This window comes from Schistocerca serialis, chromosome 2 (genome assembly GCF_023864345.2).
Source record: "Schistocerca serialis cubense isolate TAMUIC-IGC-003099 chromosome 2, iqSchSeri2.2, whole genome shotgun sequence".
NCBI classification, from domain to species: domain Eukaryota; kingdom Metazoa; phylum Arthropoda; class Insecta; order Orthoptera; family Acrididae; genus Schistocerca; species Schistocerca serialis.
In genome coordinates, this window is record NC_064639.1 from 1023124749 (window position 1) to 1023142123 (window position 17375).

General features: G+C 44.0%; 1 protein-coding gene across 1 annotated transcript in view; it reads right to left on the reverse strand.

The window, feature by feature from the left end:
- Positions 1-2067: 2067 nt before the first annotated feature.
- Positions 2068-17375, reverse strand: part of LOC126456606 (monocarboxylate transporter 12-like) — a 596637-nt gene continuing 581329 nt past the window's right edge. The window contains exons 8-10 of the mRNA XM_050092349.1: positions 14740-14946; positions 2269-2447; positions 2068-2226 (exon numbers count right to left, since the gene is read on the reverse strand). Coding sequence (XP_049948306.1) covers positions 2068-2226; positions 2269-2447; positions 14740-14946 — 545 coding nt within the window. The remainder of the gene's footprint in view (positions 2227-2268; positions 2448-14739; positions 14947-17375) is intronic.

Below are 17375 nucleotides of genomic sequence, written 5' to 3' on the forward strand. Positions count from 1 at the left end.
CTGTTACAACTTTATACTGTACCATCTGCGACGTATATTCGACGAAAGCGTCCTGCACTGCTGGATAATGCTACCGTACTTCATTACGACGTGTACAGCGGTACGGATGGGAACTCCTCCTCCACTCACCTCACCCAGCAGATTTCTATCTATGCCACTTCTACCTCATTCCATAACTGAGGAAACCGTTGCATGAGAGGTGCCTTCCAAACAGAGTGGATATCCTCAAGGCTTTTCGGCGACAGGTGGCACACACCGATGGGAATGCCAATGGCATTGAACGCCTTCTGCATCGCGAATGCACTGGGGGACTATTTTGAAGGACAGTAATTGATTTCGTTCAATTTGTACTTGTGCACAATGCATTTACACCGACTTCCAATGCGTGTGTATCATTTCACCTTTCGCCGTGATTTCCAGTACTGGAAGCCTACTTTAAGTTGGCATTCAGATTCACGCTGCCATACTGGTTCAATTCACGGTGTGGAATTCCCATGTGGTCGCATTATGGCAAGATACGAGGCGTATTTTTTTTAGTAAGAACCGTTTTGAAATTAAAAAAAGACGTGCTAAGATATCTCAATAATTTTATTTTTGCATGAAAGCCTGTACTTTCATCTACGCGCTGACACCATTACAGTGTGATTCTTCGTTGTTTACGTTGTGTACTGAGTGTTTAAGATTCCTCCGATAATCGTGAGTCCCGCCGACTGTGAAGTACGGGCTGTTATAAGATTTCTTAGTGCTAAAGGCCTAAAAGCGATTGATAGTCATCGTGAGATCTGTGAAGTTTACGGAGAAAACATTATGAGTGATGGAATGGTAAGAAAGTGGGTGAGAGCATTTAAAGAAGGCCGCACAAATGTGCATGATGAACAACGGAGTGGGCGTCCTTCGGTCGTTAATGAAAGTTTTGGTGCAGTTGAGAGAAAACAGACGCTTTACGATTTCTTCCTTGCGGGATGACTTTTCTAATGTTTCTCGTGGTGTTTTGTATGGCGCTGTGACCGAGCACTTGAATTACCGAAAATTGTGGGCACGTTGGGTATCGAAAATGTTGGCGGATGTGGACAAAACCAAACTTCAGACAGTGCATTGACTTTCCTTGAGCGATACCACAACGACGGTGATGATTTCTTAAGCCAAGTTGTTACGGGCGATGAAACATGGGTGGCCTACGTCACACCAGAATCAAAGCAACAGTCTATGGAAATTGAGCAATTGCATCGTTTTGCTGCAAGACAATGCCCGTCCGCATGTGGCGAATCAGACCAAAGATCTCATCACATCTTTTCGATGGGAAACTCTAGATCATCCTCCGTACAGCCCCGATCTTGCGCCCAGTGACTACCATCTGTTCCGGCACTTGAAGAAACACCTGGGCGATCAGCGTCTTCGAGACGATGACGAATTCAAAACAGTGGTGATGCAGTGGTTAACAAGTCAGGCGGCAGACTTCTATGAGGAGGGTATTAAGAAACTGGTACAACATTATGACAAGTGCCTCAATATTGACGGAAATTATGCAGAAAAGTAGATTAAGGTACAGGCTTTCATGTAAAAATAAAATTATTGTGATATCTTAGCATGTCTTTTTTCAATTTCAAAACGGTATTTACTTAAAAAACACTCCTCGTTTACCATAGTTGCTAGGACTAACAGACGACCGTTGTTCATTGTAGCATTTCGTCTTTCATGGTTTATTTATATCCGGTTTCTAATATAACATAAGAAATGAAAGGTTGATGACATATAGTCCAATAATGAAAGCAATGAAAGAGATATCTTTAAATATTTAAAATGTTTATTGTCGCTGTATAATAGTGCCACATTATAGTCAAGGGCTTATGGCTTTCCAGTGAGTGACGAGTGCTAGAGAACGTAGACAGTGAACGTTCTTGTGTAATAGGTGCAACGGTATTTCGTCTCTATTCGAAGAAATAAATAAGCAGTCTTTTCTGCGTGAGTGGTAGTAAAATGTGGTGGAGATGTGGCACAGAGTGAAGGTGATCGATGGAAGGTGTCGACGAGTGTCGCCGTGACGTGGGGAAAGAGGGCGTGGCGCGGTCAGACGCAGGTGGTGATCTGCTCGACGACGGTGAAGGCGGCGGCGGCGGGCGGCGGCGGGCGGCCCAGGCTCTCGGGCTCGCTGCGACACGACCGCACGGGCCGCCACAGGATGTCGTCCGGGGGCGGCAGGTCCAGCGGCGTGCCGAACGACATGCTCTTGGTGAGCAGCGGGTGGGGGCGGACGCCGGGCGCGCCCGCGAGCGGCGCGGGGGCGGCGGCGGCCAGGGGGCCGTCCGGCAGCGCGCCGCAGCCGCCGGGCACGGAGTCCCAGCCGCGCCGCGACCCGCCGCCCACCACGAACAGCAGCGCCGCGCCGGCCAGCGTGGCCGCCATCGAGAAGTAGTAGCCCGCCTGCGGGTGGTTCTGGTTGATGTAGCCTGCAAGAGGGCAACCAGCGCCTGACTCAAATTCTACATCTACGAAGGCTACCCAGAAAGTAATGCACCGCAATTTTTATCTCTCAGCTGAAAACAATGCTACGAATGCGAAACGTTAGTATGTACCAGGTGATCAAAAAGTGAGTATAAATTTGAAAACTGAATAAATCACGGAATAATGTACATAGAGAGGTACAAATTGACACACATGCTTGGAATGACATGGGGTTTTATTAGAACCAACTAAATACAAAATTTCAAAAAATGTCCCACAGATGGCGCTTCATCTGATCAGAATAGCAATAATTAGCATAAGTAAGACAAAGCAAAGATGATCTTCCTTACAGGAAATGCTTAATATGTCCGCCATCATTCAAAATTGGCTCTGAGCACTATGGGACTTAACTTATGAGATCACCAGTCGCCTAGAACTTAGAACTACTTAAACCTGACCAACCTAAGGACATCACACACATCCATGCCCGAGGCAGGATTTGAACCTGCGACCGTAGCGGTCGCGCGGTTCCAGACTGAAGCGCCTAGAACCGCTCGGCCACTCCGGCCGGCCCGCCATCATTCCTCAACAATAGCTGTAGTCGAGGAATAATGTTGTGAACAGCACTCTAAAGCATGTCCGGAGTTATGGTGAGGCATTGGCGTCGGATGCTGTCTTTCAGCATCCCTAGAGATGTTGGTCGATCACGATACACTTGCGACTTCAGGTAACCCCAAAGCCAATAATCGCACGGACTGAGGTCTGGGCACCTGGAAGGCAAGCATGACGAAAGTGGCGGCTGAGCACACGATCATCACCAAAAGACGCGCGTAAGACATCTTTCACGGGTGTAGCAATATGGGGTGGAGCGCCATCCTGCATAAACATCTTACGTTCCAGCAGGTGTTTGTCAGCCAGGCTGGGATGATGCGATTCTGTAACATATCGGCGTACCTCTCACCCGTAAAGATAGCAGTTATAAAACTAGAATCACGCATTTCCTCAAGAAAAAAGGCCCGATAACGGTTGATGTGGTATATCCAACCCATTGCCGTGACTTTCTCGTCGTGCAATGGAGTTTCCACGATAGTTCTAGTAGTTTCGGTAGCCCAAATTCTGCAGTTGTGGACGTTGACAGACCCTCGGAGCGTGAAATGAGCTTCGTCGATCCACAACACGTTACTCAACCAATCGTCATCTTCCGCCATCTTTTGAAACTCCCACACCGCAAATGCCCTTCGCTTCACTATATTGCCAGGTAACAGTTCATGATGCCGATGGGTTTTGTACGGATAGCATCGGAGGGTACGCCTCAGTGCCAACCAATCAGTAGTGTATGGAATGCCTGTGCGACGTGCGACTGCGCGAGCGCTGACTTGCCCGTGCATAGACGAACCCGCTACAGTCTCCATTTCTTCCTGAAATGTCTCAGCAGCGTTACCCCTTGTGCTCGGTCGGCCACTACGGGGTCTATCGTCTAAACAACCCGTGGCTTCGAACTTCGAAATCATTCTCGCCACAGCTGCATTTATCAACGGACCTTTACCCGTTCGAATCCCTTTCCTATGGCGATAGGATCATAACGCTGAACTAGCACATTCCCCATTCTGATAATATAGCTTCACTAAACGCGCCTTTTCAGGTAACGTCAACATGCTGCGACTGGTGGCGCGTCTGATTCTCTCTCTCTCTCTCTCATTACAGCGCCTTTTATACACGATTGTCATACGCAGTCACTGACGTTTTACTGTCCAGTGCCATCTGTCGGACATTTTGTGAACTTTGTTTTTTTTTTGTTCTAATAAAACCCCATGTCATTCCAAACATGTGTGTCAATTTTTACCTCTCTCTCTACATTATTCCGTGGTTTATTGTTTTCAAATTTATACTGACTTTTTGATCAGCCGGTATAAATTCAAGCATCCTGAGTGAGCGCCCTAAGTTTCCGTCACTTCCGACAGCTAGTGTAGCTGTAGGATAGTTTCAAAATGGTGTCTGTAAGTGACGTACGTTACAAGGAACGTCCCGTCATTGAATTTCTTACTGCAGAGAAAGAAGCTGCGGAGCACAAACGCTTGTACAAAGTCTATGGAGCATCTGCTGTCGGCAGAAGTACAGTTAGTCGCTGGGCACGGAGGGTGAGGTCATCAGAAGGCGGTTCGGCGAAGCTCCACGATTTGCAGCGGTCGGGGAGACCATCCAAGGCTTCAAAACCTGACATGTTGCTGATGTCACTCGCGATAACAGACGCATTACGACTCGCAGTTGGCACTGCAATCAGCAAAGGAAGTGTTGATGCAAATCAGGGTTGGACAGTGTTAACCCATCCACCCTACAGCCATGACATAGACCCTAACACTTCCACTTGTTCAGGCCTTTAAAGGATGCCATTCGTGGAAGACGTTTTTGGGATGGTGAGGAGGTGATTCACGCAGTAACGCCCTGGCTCCACCACCAGGACAAGGTTTGGTACCGACATTGCACACACACCCTTGTTTCGCCCTGGAGGAAGGCCATAGAACAGGGTGAAGATTACGTGGAAAAAAGGGTGTGTAGATAAAACACCGTTGTTTCGTGTGCGTAATTCTCATTTTGTTCAATAAAGAATTATTGAAGAAAAAAATGAAGTGCATTACTTTCTGGGCAACCCTCGTATACTCGGCAAACCGCCGTGAGATGCATGGGGGAGGGTAAGTCCCATTGTACCAGCAGTTATGGTTTCTCCCCGTTTCATTCACATATGGCGAGCCGGTACGAGAAATGAAGGAAATAAAAGAAAGTTTCAAAAGTGGGATTTCCGCGGTGAAAGTGAACAAGAATTAGAATCTCGGTTGAATGTAAATGAGTACGAAATATGGCTTGAGACTAAATCGAAAAAGTCGAAGTAATGAGAAGTAGCAAAAATGGGAATATCGACAAGCTTACTATCAGAAATGGTGATCACGAAGTACATACTCACGAAGCTAAATACATACGCAGCAAAATAACGCATGGCGGATGGAGTAGGGGAGGGGTGGACATAAAAATCAAATTAGCAGTGGCAAAAATGGCATTCCTGGCCAGGAGAAGCGTACGAGTATCAAACGTCGACCTTAGTCTTAGGAAGAAATTTTTGAGATCATACTTTTGGAACACATTGCTGTATCGTAATGAAACAAGACTGTGAGAAAACTAGAATAGAAAAGAATCGAAACATTTGAAATGTGGTGCTACAGATGAATGATGAAAATTAGTTTTATTGGTTACGTAAGGAGTGAGGAGATTCTGTGCAGAATCGGAGAGGAAAGAAATATATGGAAAATACTGAAAGGAGGAGGGATAGGATGATAACACATCTGAGAAGACATCAGGGAATGGCTTCCGTGGTGCTAGAGGGAGCTGTGAAGGGTGAACTGTAGAGGAGGAAAGAGGTTGGAATTCACCCACCAAATATTTTAGGACGACTATTAGAAGTGCTACCAAAAAGGTTGGCTCTACAGAGGAATTCGTCATGTGTCGTATCAAACCAGTTGGAAGACTGGTGACTTGAAAAGAATGACGCCTCTACGGTTGTTGAAAGCTGAATGTACAGAAATGTTTGACATCGGCTGCTTTGCCTTAACCGTTATTTCAACACGAACCTTTGCCTATATTTCGTCAGAGCTACACACAGCTGGCATTCCTCTGCTTCCGCAGTTTTAGCACTCTTCCCGGACGGTTCAGTCACAGAAATTTCGCAGCAAGGAACGGAAATGATTCATACACACTTTTATCTCAAATATTTGTGAATTGGGTTAGAAACTTTCACGTCAAAATATATTTGCTGTAAACAGTACTCCACAACTTCAACCTATTTAAAGAATAGCATAACAACACCACCACAAGCTACAGCAACGTGCATTTATTTACGGGCAAACAGTTGTGCTCAAGCGTCCATCTTCGTCACAGATACGAGAATATCAGCTTCAAGAAAGTTTCCTAGGCATCAGGTACATATATAGAAACTACAACTGATAATAAATGTGTACTTCATATCAGGGAATTCTCCACTAATCCGACGTAATCGTATGTTTCACTTGAGGGTAGTTGCTTGACACGGTGGTCCTCAACCAAACACACACCGCAACAGCTTTTGGTGCTGTTGTTACACCGTACTTAGTGAATTATGTAGTAGTACATGGGATTTTAGAGCGTAACAGGCAGTTTTAAGATGCTCATTAAGAGATAATGCCAAGTTATTTTACACAATAAGCCAAGTACTAAAGATAGAAACTGTAAACATACCCAGTATGAGAATGAGAGCACTTAGTGAGTTACAAACAATTTTACACCTTGGTTTTTGACTTTTTGCTTGGTCTGTGGGTGAATGATCTGAAACTAATAAAAACTAGAAAATCTGAGCTTTGTGTCTTGAACCATAAGGGTAAGTGTTTAACATGCTTGGAGGAGAATATTTACAGTAGCTTATTTGAAACTTATCAGGCGTTTGAAATTGTTTTATGTATGGAAGATCGATTCTTTAAGGAACTGAGTTTTTGGGAGGGGGGGGGGGGGGCGGAGATAGTACATCAATGACCGTACTTTACAGGGAGACATGGGATAAAATTTTTGTGCAAATCAAACAAAAACATTTTCTAAGTATATAGTCATGTATGGGCTCAGGCAGCCAGAAGGAAAGAAGCAAGAACCATCGCTTCCATAAAAATGACTACTACGAATGTTATTTACTTCCCCCAAGCAAAAAGACGTGCTAGTTTGTAGTCTTCTGTGAATTTTGTGAATTATGGGATCTATTAGAGGCGATTGGACAGCATCGCGGAAAATAAATTCCACGTTGTAGCACAGCTTTATAATTAAATAACAAGAGAAGTCCACAATTAGAATTGGATAATATGTCAAAATCAGCATTTACCTCATTCGCACTATGTTCGTTTCATGTATTTCACGTGACACAGTTCATTGGTGTGGGTTCAGTTACATCAGACTGCAAGAATTCTGATCATTCTCTTTCGCATTTCACTGAATTGTTACAAACTGTTACTTATATCAATGAAAATGTGCTTCGCAGCAATTTTCTTAAGATACATGAACCCCATTATCTCTACTGCGCTTCAACGTTTTGTACAAGAGAAATATCTTCACCTTTATCTTCAGGAAGGTCAAATGTATGTTCTTTGAAGATGGCATGGAATTATTAGTTGAAGAGGAGATGGCAATCAGAATCAGATTGACGAATTGAAAAAAAACTGCAAACATCATGGCAGAAGGATCAATAACGGTCTTGGTTAAAAAAGGAAGAGAAGATTAGCGAATGTCGTCCTCCATAGGGCTGAAATATGAATACTGCAAAAACGCTTGGAAGTCTTCAAAATGTGATAAGATACATGTCAACCATTTTGAGGTGCCAAACGCTTGAACATTGATAGGACAATGGCCAGTATGATGATAAAATACCGGGGGAATTGAGATGTGACGGTATAATAAAGTATTCCTTAGATCAGTGAATGGACAGTGGGTAAAAAACACGAGACACGAGAGAATACAAGCTAACAGATGGCATCAGGACAGATGCATCATTCTTAAAAAGCAAGTGTAAAATAATGGCGGAGGGGAGGAAAGAATGGAAGACACCGAGCTTCCGAAGAAAGACCTTTCCGGATGTCAGAATACTTGATGACGTCTAATAGAACATTGCCTACGAAAGGAAATGGACTAGGATTGAGCACCCGACTGGCTCATAGCTTCATTCTGTCAAAAAATGTCGTATCACCGTCTTTAGCTGCTGATACAAATAGTTTATTTATACAATCAGTTTCAGTCATCTGACCATAAGAGCTACAGGACACCGCCTCACCAAAGTTAATTCTGTCAGGCAGTTCACAACAGCAAATGCTGCTGAAGAGTGGATATTTCAGCATCGGGGTAACCGAGATGAAACGGCTTAAATTTACGCCAGATATTGAGCCATGGAATTCAAAATGTATAAAGCTGTTTAGCAATACTCATTTACCAGAAATTGAAAGGGGGATGGCCCATTTTGTAATTACGAAACAGAAAGGCCCGTTTTATTATGAATTAGGAAGCAAACCACCGGCTGCTTCAGGGCAGCATCAACGAACTCACATCAGAACACATTCTGAAGTAGGATAGATAAAGCATAACAGGAAACGTATATTTAATTAAAGCGATTTCGACTGCTTTAATAAAGACTTCATTCTCAGAAATGATGAGAGCTGTAACACTAGCATGTGCAACACAACTACATTCATTTTCATGTTTCTCAAATCTTTGTTCAACTTAAGGAGGACGGTGACATTTTCGGTCATTCGTCATTCAGTTCGAAAATGCGGAGAGTGTGCCCATTTGAATGTCGGCTAACTCTTGTGTTACCTACGAAGTAACTTCTGATTTGTAGGTTCAAGGGTCGGTTTGTTTAACTAAACCACGTCAGATCATAGTCATAGGACGTTCAGTGTACATTACTTACTCCGGCTTGGAATAATTAACATTACGTAGATGATGTACTACACACACACTTCGTACCAGGCAGAAGACATCAAGGATTTTCTAAGACTGAGCAAGTGGACAACGATTGAGCGCATTACCTACGATTCACGGCCGGCAGAATATTGCTAAAATAAAGGAAAACACTTTCGTAACACAACAAAGAACTGAACTGAGAGGTGGTGAGCTGGAGAAAACGAGAATAAGAATCAGGCGAAATATGGTGACAGATATACGCCTACATTGAAAAATAAAAGTAATAAACAAAACACACAATTCCCTACACTGTAATGATTAGTGAAAAGGTATTAATAAAGAGACCTATGAAGATTAGAATATGGAAAATTGTTCAGGACCCTTCAGTATAGTAAGAACATCATAGTAAGTTAGAACGATGTGACGAACGTCAATCTGGAATAAGGTACAACGATATCAAAAACGTAAATCCAGTCGAAAGATTAAAGACCAACGAAATATAGTTTTGCGATCGTCTTGGTAGTTGCTATACCGACACCACAAGCTACAAAATTTTTGAATAAAACCAAAGACAAGTTAAAATGCAATACCAACGTCAGTACTGAGTAAAGTAGTCATATATCCTCGGATTAGAAAGTATTTGGAATGGAAAAGGTGCCAGTGGTAATAGATCACCAGATTGTTACGAACTGTGGTTCATGTTCAATATCTCTTTAGAGCTCGTGATCAACGATGTTATCGTAAATCGTGAAAATCTGTGTAGATATACTACGTGACACACAAATATTTAAAACCACAGCTCCCTTGCTTGTTGTTATTTCTCAGTGGAACAGGAAACTTAAGCAGTTGCAAAACAACAAGATGCTTCTAGTGGAGGAGAGTCGCGTTTGGGAATGTGAAACAACATTAACACTGATCTCAGAACCAAGACTGGTTTAATGGAGCTACTGCACCACTAGTCCTGCCGAATATAATGGCAGTTACGCCCTCAAAGAACTCTAGATTCCGTGACAACTATATACACTCTCTCTCGTCTTTTACAGTAGTAGTGTCTTCAAAAGAGTGTGCGCTTATTCCGAGTTTTGTACCATAGCATCATCTTCTCACGTATGATCATCTCCCCAACAAACACAGGCCGCTGGACGGAAACACGATGTTAATCTGCGTCCAATCGTGCGATGGTGTGTGTGTGTGTGTGTGTGTGTGTGTGTGTGTGTGTGTGTGTGGATTTGAGGCGCTCAACAGCAGAGTTGCCAGCGTCGTTGCCAAAATAATCTGTGACGAATGCAGTCAACACAACTGCAATAACACTCTCCCACTTTCACTCACATTTATCTACTTAGCAACACTCTGTCACGAAGAATGTAGAACTGCCATATTTATCAATGTTAAAATGCGCTATTAAAATTATAACTGCAGTATAAACTCAAAAAAGTGACAAGGGGGCCTCTTGTCATCTTTACTGTTTAACTGCATTTTCACAAAAAAGTAAAATAAAGCAAATTAAGGCTCTGGAAACTGGGGCTAAAAATTTTCAGTACTTTTAGAAAATCTGCAGAAGCAGTTACTCCACTCATTTGGAAACAAACAGTGAATTGAATTGATCTCAAAAGTTCCGCTGAAAAAAGACATTTTGACATATATAAAAAATTGCAACAAAATACATAGTGTTAAGGCCGAAATGTTTATATGCACGTGACAGCCTGATGCTGAACTATAAATTGAACGGACTAGAGGTACTGGAAAGATGGATTATTAGTAAAATAATGGGTGGAATACAAACTACATCTGACTGTAAAATGATACGTAACGACGAGATCTACGGAAATATATAGACGGTACCGAAAGGAATGATAAAGTGAAGATTAATCTTCTTTAGCCACCTCCAGCGAATGAATAACAAGGGTAACGAAATAAGTTTGCTGTACTGTGTATCTGGAAAATAAATCTATAATAGCGTGGATTAGATGATTCATATGGCTCTAAGCATTATGGGACTGTACATCTGAGGTCATCAGTCCCCTAGACTTAGAACTACATAAACCTAACTAACCTAAGGACATTACATACATCCATGCCCGAGGCAGGATTCGAACCTACGACCATAGCAGCCGCATGGTTCAGGACTGAAGCGCCTAGAACCGCTTGGCCACCGCGGCCGGGAGCGTCGATTACATAAACGAGAAAAAATTAAGCAAAAACAACATCGAAGACTAATAAATAAAACAAACGAACGTTTTTAAGAATAAAATTATCAAGCTAGAAGGCTTTCAAGACAAAGGAAACAAGAAACTTGGAGCAACGTGGATAGAGAAAATGAAAAGACTAAATCAGGAGAAGAACAAGGACTGCTGGAAAAATAAGAAAGAACAAATAGGAAGAGATGCTGAAGTTGTTACGTGATTCTTCTTGGCCGATAACAAAGATAAATAGTAAGCTCAGAAAAGTGTAGCTGGCTGATCACTAAAATAACATATTAGAACCCTCTTCCTTTTAATATTATCCCAATTTTCTCTCGGTGTTTAACCGAACATGACAACACTGTCAAATTGGAAACACTTTCCTGATGTCCTGTTAATACAGAGGGCATTCAGAAAAAGGCTGAAAACCTCATGAGGGTGCTTTAGGGTAGATTGTGCTGAGATGTAACGGATAAGAAAAATTTGAATACATTGGCCTGGTTCCAAGTTAATTGGCATTGACGTTAGCTAATCAAGCCCTTGCGCGCACAAATTCAAGTGGCCCGCCAGATACACTAATCTCAATTGGTCTCCTAGCATAGATGACGGTGCACGAGAGTGCCCAGCCTTTGGCTCGGTATCGATCCTTACCACCATCCCAGGTCTAGTGCTTGTATAGTTCTCTTGTTCGCTTTTAGGAAACCAAACGAAGAACGTCTTTGACGACACAGTCTCTAGAAGGCCGTTTGAAATTGAGTGTGCAGCGGCCTGATTGGCTAATTTCAAAGCCGCTTAGCACGGAAGCGGTGCAACGAATCGAATTGTTTTTTCTTAAGAATTATTTCTCAGCACAACCAGCCCTGCAACATCCTTACAAGCATTTCATACTGTTTCTGACCGCCCTGTTTAAGGGCCAGTCAAAAGAAAACCGGACAGACGCAAAAAGTAAATAAGTTCAAGTGATCGCGGGTACTGTTAATACATTTATCACAATGTGAGAAAAGACGGTCAGTGCCTTCATGGAAAAATACTTGCGCTTGCCTACGGAACCAGGATTGTATACTGGCGTGCAGTTCTCCATGTGGGTCCCCCCACACGTTGCCAAGTTTGTTCCGACTATGCTGCAGAAGTTCCGCTGGGAAACGCTTACACATCCTCCATACGGTCCCGATCTCTCCCCATGCGATTCCCATAATGCAGTTTACTTATTTTTTCCATCTGTCTCGTTTGCATTTGAGTGCTCCTCATAATTTCTTCCGAGCGAGGTGGCGCAGTGGTTAGTACACTGACTCGCATTCGGGAGGACGACGGTTCAAAATCAAATGGCTCTGAGCACTATGGGACTTAACATCTACGGTCATCAGTCCCCTAGAACTTAGAACTACTTAAACCTAACTAACCTAAGGACATCACACAACACCCACCAGACGACGGTTCAATCCCGCGTCTGGCCATCCTGATTTAGGTTTTCCGTGATTTCCCTAAATCGCTCCAGGCAAACGCCGGTGTGGTTCCTTTGAAAGGGGGCGGCTGACTTCCTTCCCTGTCCTCCCCTAATCCGATGAGACCGATGACCTCGCTGCCTGGTCTCTTCCCCCAAACAACGCAACCAACTTTTCTCACGAACCAGTTTGGGATATTTAGGTCATCGTCAGAGACACCTGAATCCCGCAATTACACGTAAAGTGACGCACAACTTACATAGGTATACAACGAAGAGGAAGCAGATAATGTTATACAAGGTGAGTCACTATGGCCACCAAGAATAAATCCGAAAGTATGGTAGGAGATGAAAAGTTGCATTGGACAACGGGGGCCATAATATGACGTTGGCGTTTTGTTTTTAGGTGGCGTCGCTTCAGAGATAGGAAGGTCAACTTTTTTTTTAATGGGGTGCTTTAGTTTGGTACTTATTTTCTGATAGCGGACATCGAGACGAATCCAGTAGTGTGTACCAGTAAGGCCTTTGAATGTCAACGAATGTCACAAAGGTGGCACGAACGTCCGTTTACAAAAGGTGTTGGAAGTGATGACCATTGGTATCAATGCAGTGTTGCAATCTTCTTATCAGGGACCGAGTGGTATTGCTTATCACATCGGCACTTATCGAATCACATGCTCTGACAATTCTCTTTCGCATATTTTCAGATGTAGTCGGAACGTCTTTATAAACAATATCTTTTACGAATCCCCACAAGAAAAAATCCAGAGGTGTCGAGTGTGGCGAACGAGCCGGCCACGATACATCCCCTCGGCGTCCAATCCAACGATATGGGAATTGTCTCTGCAACTCATTTCCAGCCATCAGTGAAAAATGTGCCGAACACCCATCATGTTGATACCACATTCTATTCCCTGTTCCTAAAGGTAGTTCTTCCAATAACAGATCTAATGTTTCTTGCAAAAATGTGGTGTACTTACTACCACTAAGATTTCCTTCGATGGAATAGGTGCTTATAATTCTGTCCTCCAGAATCCCAGACCGTATATTCACCGAGGACGGGTTTTGGTGTGCAACTTGCCGCAGCCAACATGGATTTTCAGTTGCCCAATAACGCATGTTACGCAAATTAACATTTCCATGGTTCGTGAATTTAGCCTCGTCAGTAAATAAAATCAAATTAATAAATGTGTCATCCCTCTGAATCTCAAGTTGAGCGGCAAAATTCAATGCAACGCATACAATCTCTACCAGTTTATTCTTGGTGGAGACTGATCTGGTAAGGATTATATTTATGGCGATGCAGAACACGAACAACACTACTCTGGCTCATGCCAGATTCCCTTGCGATTTGACGCCAACTAACAACGGGATCTCGAACCACAGTTGCAAGAGTACCTATTTTCGTTTCCTCGTTGGTAACTTTCCTTCACCTGATGAGTCTGCGATGCGTTAAAGATCCAGTTGTTCTCAGTTTATCTTACACGTATTTAAATGTACGACATCTAGGGTGAGGACGTTGAGGATATCTTTCAGCGTATGAGTCTCCAGGTCTCACTGAATTTAGTTGGCATTCTCCGTAAATAAGAAGCATATAGACTCGCTCTTCGGAGGAATACATCATTCACATTCGCTTGATTCAACGATATTAGTCTTACCGTTCCTATTAGTGTTGCATTAGTAAACCGTCGAATGATGTTTACATGTCAATGGCATGTTACATGGATACGCCGTATTCGGAAATTTTTTACTATTTGCACGATATACGAGAGAGAATTGTTAGAGCATGTGCTTCGGTGAATCGATCATTTAAGAGACATAATCAAGAGGTCACTTCGAACACAAAACCTTGCACTGGGAGCTGTTTCACAATATGGATGGCTATAGTGGCAGCATCTCAATATTTATGCAGGGGACTTATTAAGTCCACGCCACGTCGAATTGCTGCACTACACAGGGTAAAACGAGGTCCGACACGAATACTAGGAGGTGTCCCATGACTTTTGTCGCCTCAGTGTAGTAGTTTACAAAGGAATATACTATCGTAATGTTATGCAGAAATCGTTACAGTTAACAAATACAGAATTTGTTATACTTAAGAAAATTTAAGAAATAAAAATAAACACGAATATATTGATGCAATCTAAGATTTATGTACTTTTTGTACTCCAAAGACATCGATTTGTTTTAGAAAACGTAATGAACCCCGGTTTTTACCGGTGACGGGCACGCCGACCAGCAGCGGCACCGCCTCGGCGCCCTGCACGAAGCCCCAGGCGCGCGCGAAGTAGCGGGAGCGCACGCACTCCATGGCGAACACCTTGAACGAGTAGACGAAGCCGCCCAGGCAGACGCCGTACAGCCACACGATCAGCACGTAGCCGTGGTAGCCCTCCACTGAACCCAGCGCCAGCAGCGACACGCCTGTAAACATTAGGATTACCATACCGTCAGGCGTTCACGAAAAAATAATACTTCATACAGCTCTTATAAACGTAGAACTGGCTAAAGATCGTAAGTGAGTACTGTGCATTACTGTTTTTGGTGCATACACGCTAGGAAGGTAAAGCATTGAACTACACTACAGGCCATTAAAATTGCTACACCAAGAAGAAATGCAGATCATAAACGGGTATTAATTGGACAAATATATTATATTAGAACTGACATGTGATTACATTTTCGCGCAATTTGGGTGCATAGATCCTGAGAGATCAGTATCCGTAACACCCATCTCTGGCCGTAATAACAGCCTTGATACGACTGGGAATTGAGTCTAACAGAGCTTGGATGGCGTGTACAGGTACAGCTGCCCATGCAGCCTCAACACAATACCACAGTTCATCAAGAATAGTGACTGGCGTATTGTGACGAGCCAGTTTCTCGGCCACCATTGACCAGACGTTTTCAATTGTTGTCAGATCTTAAGAATGTGCTGGTCAGGGCAGCAGTCGAACATTTTCTCTATCCAGATAGGCCCGTACTGGACCTGCAACATGCGGTCGTGCTTTATCCTTCTGAAACGTAGGGATTCGCAGGGATCGAATGAAGGGTAGAGCCACGGGTCGTAACACATCTGAATTGTAACGTCCACTGTTCAAAGTGCCGTCAATGCGAACAAGACGTGACCGAGTCGTGTAACCAATGGCCCCCCATAATATCACGTCGGGTGATACGCCAGTATGGCGATGACGAATACACGCTTACAATGTGCGTTGGCCGCGATGTCACCAAACACGGATGCGACCATCATGATGCTGTAAACAGAACCTGGATTCATCCGAAGAAATGACGTTTTGCCATTCGTGCACCCAGGTTCGTCGTTGAGTACACCATCGCAGGCGCTCCTGTCTGTGATGCAGCGTCAAGGGTAACCGCAGCCATGGTCTCCGAGCTGATAGTCCATGCTGCTGCAAACGTCGTCGAAATGTTCGTGCAGATGGTTGTTGTCTTGCAAATGTCCCCATCTGTTGACTCAGGGATCGAGACGTGGCTGCAAGATCCGTTACATCCATGCGCATAAGATGCCTGTCATCTCGACTGCTAGTGATACGAGGCCGTTGGGATCCAGCACGGCGTTCCGTATTACCCTCCTGAAACCACCGATTCCATATTCTGCTAACTGTCATTGGATTTCGACTAACGTGGGCAGGAATGTCGCGATAAGATAAACCGCAATCGCGATAGGCTACAATCCGATCTTTATCAAAGTCGGAAATGTGATGGTACGCATTTCTCCTCTTTGCACGAGGCATCACAACAACGTTTCACCAGGCAACGGCGGTCAACTGCTGTTCTTGTATGGGAAATCGATTGGAATTTTTCCTCGTGTCAGCACGTTGCAGTTGTCGACACCGGCGCCAACCTTGTGTGAATGGTCTGAAAAGCTAATCATTTGCATATCACACCATCTTCTTCCTTTCGGTTAAATTTCCCATCTGTAGCACGTCATCTTCGTGGTGTAGCAATTTTAATGGCCAGTAGTGTGTTTATATGCTGTGAAGCCATAGTACAACAGTGTCATCAATCTGTAGTAAGAATGTTACGCACTAGTTGTCAAACTGTCAATATGTTTCCAGTCCACATTACACAATCATCAAGTACTTACAGCTTTACAGTTTACAACTGAGCTCTGAAATTACACTGAGTTGCCAAGTAATGAGACATCTCCAAATACAGTGTCGGACCTCGTTTTGAACAGCGTCGTGCAGAAACTTGAGGTGACATGCACTCAACCAGTCGTTGGAAGTCCCCTGCAGAAATACTGATCCATGCTACCTCTGTAAAAAGCTAAAGTAAACTCCGCCCGAACAGGTCATGAAAGCCCAACGGTACCGAGCGGCTACTATGTCATCCTCAGCCCACAGGCATCAATGGATGCTGATAAGGATGGGCAAGTGGTCAGCACCCCGCTCTCCTGGCCGTGTGTCTGTTTACGAGACCGGAGCCGCTACATCTCAGTCAAGTAGCTTCTCAGTTGGCTCACAAGGACTGAGTGCACCCCAGTTGCCAACAGCGCTCGGCAGACAGGATGGTCACCCATCCATGTGCTAGCCTAGTCCGACAGCGCTTAACTTTGGTGGTCTGACGGGAACCGGTTAACCACTGACCACTGTGGCGAGGCCTCTCTAGCAGTCCATAATTCCGAAAGTGTTGCTGGGCAGGATTTTGTGGACGAACTGACGTGACGGTTATGTCCCGTAAATGTTCGATGGGGTTCATGGCGGGCGATCTTGGTGGCCAGAGCACTTGCTCGAACTGTCCAGAATGCTCTTGAAACCGATAGCGAACAATTGTGGCCCGATGACAAGGCACCCTGTCATCCAGAATGATTCCATCGCTGTTTTGGAACA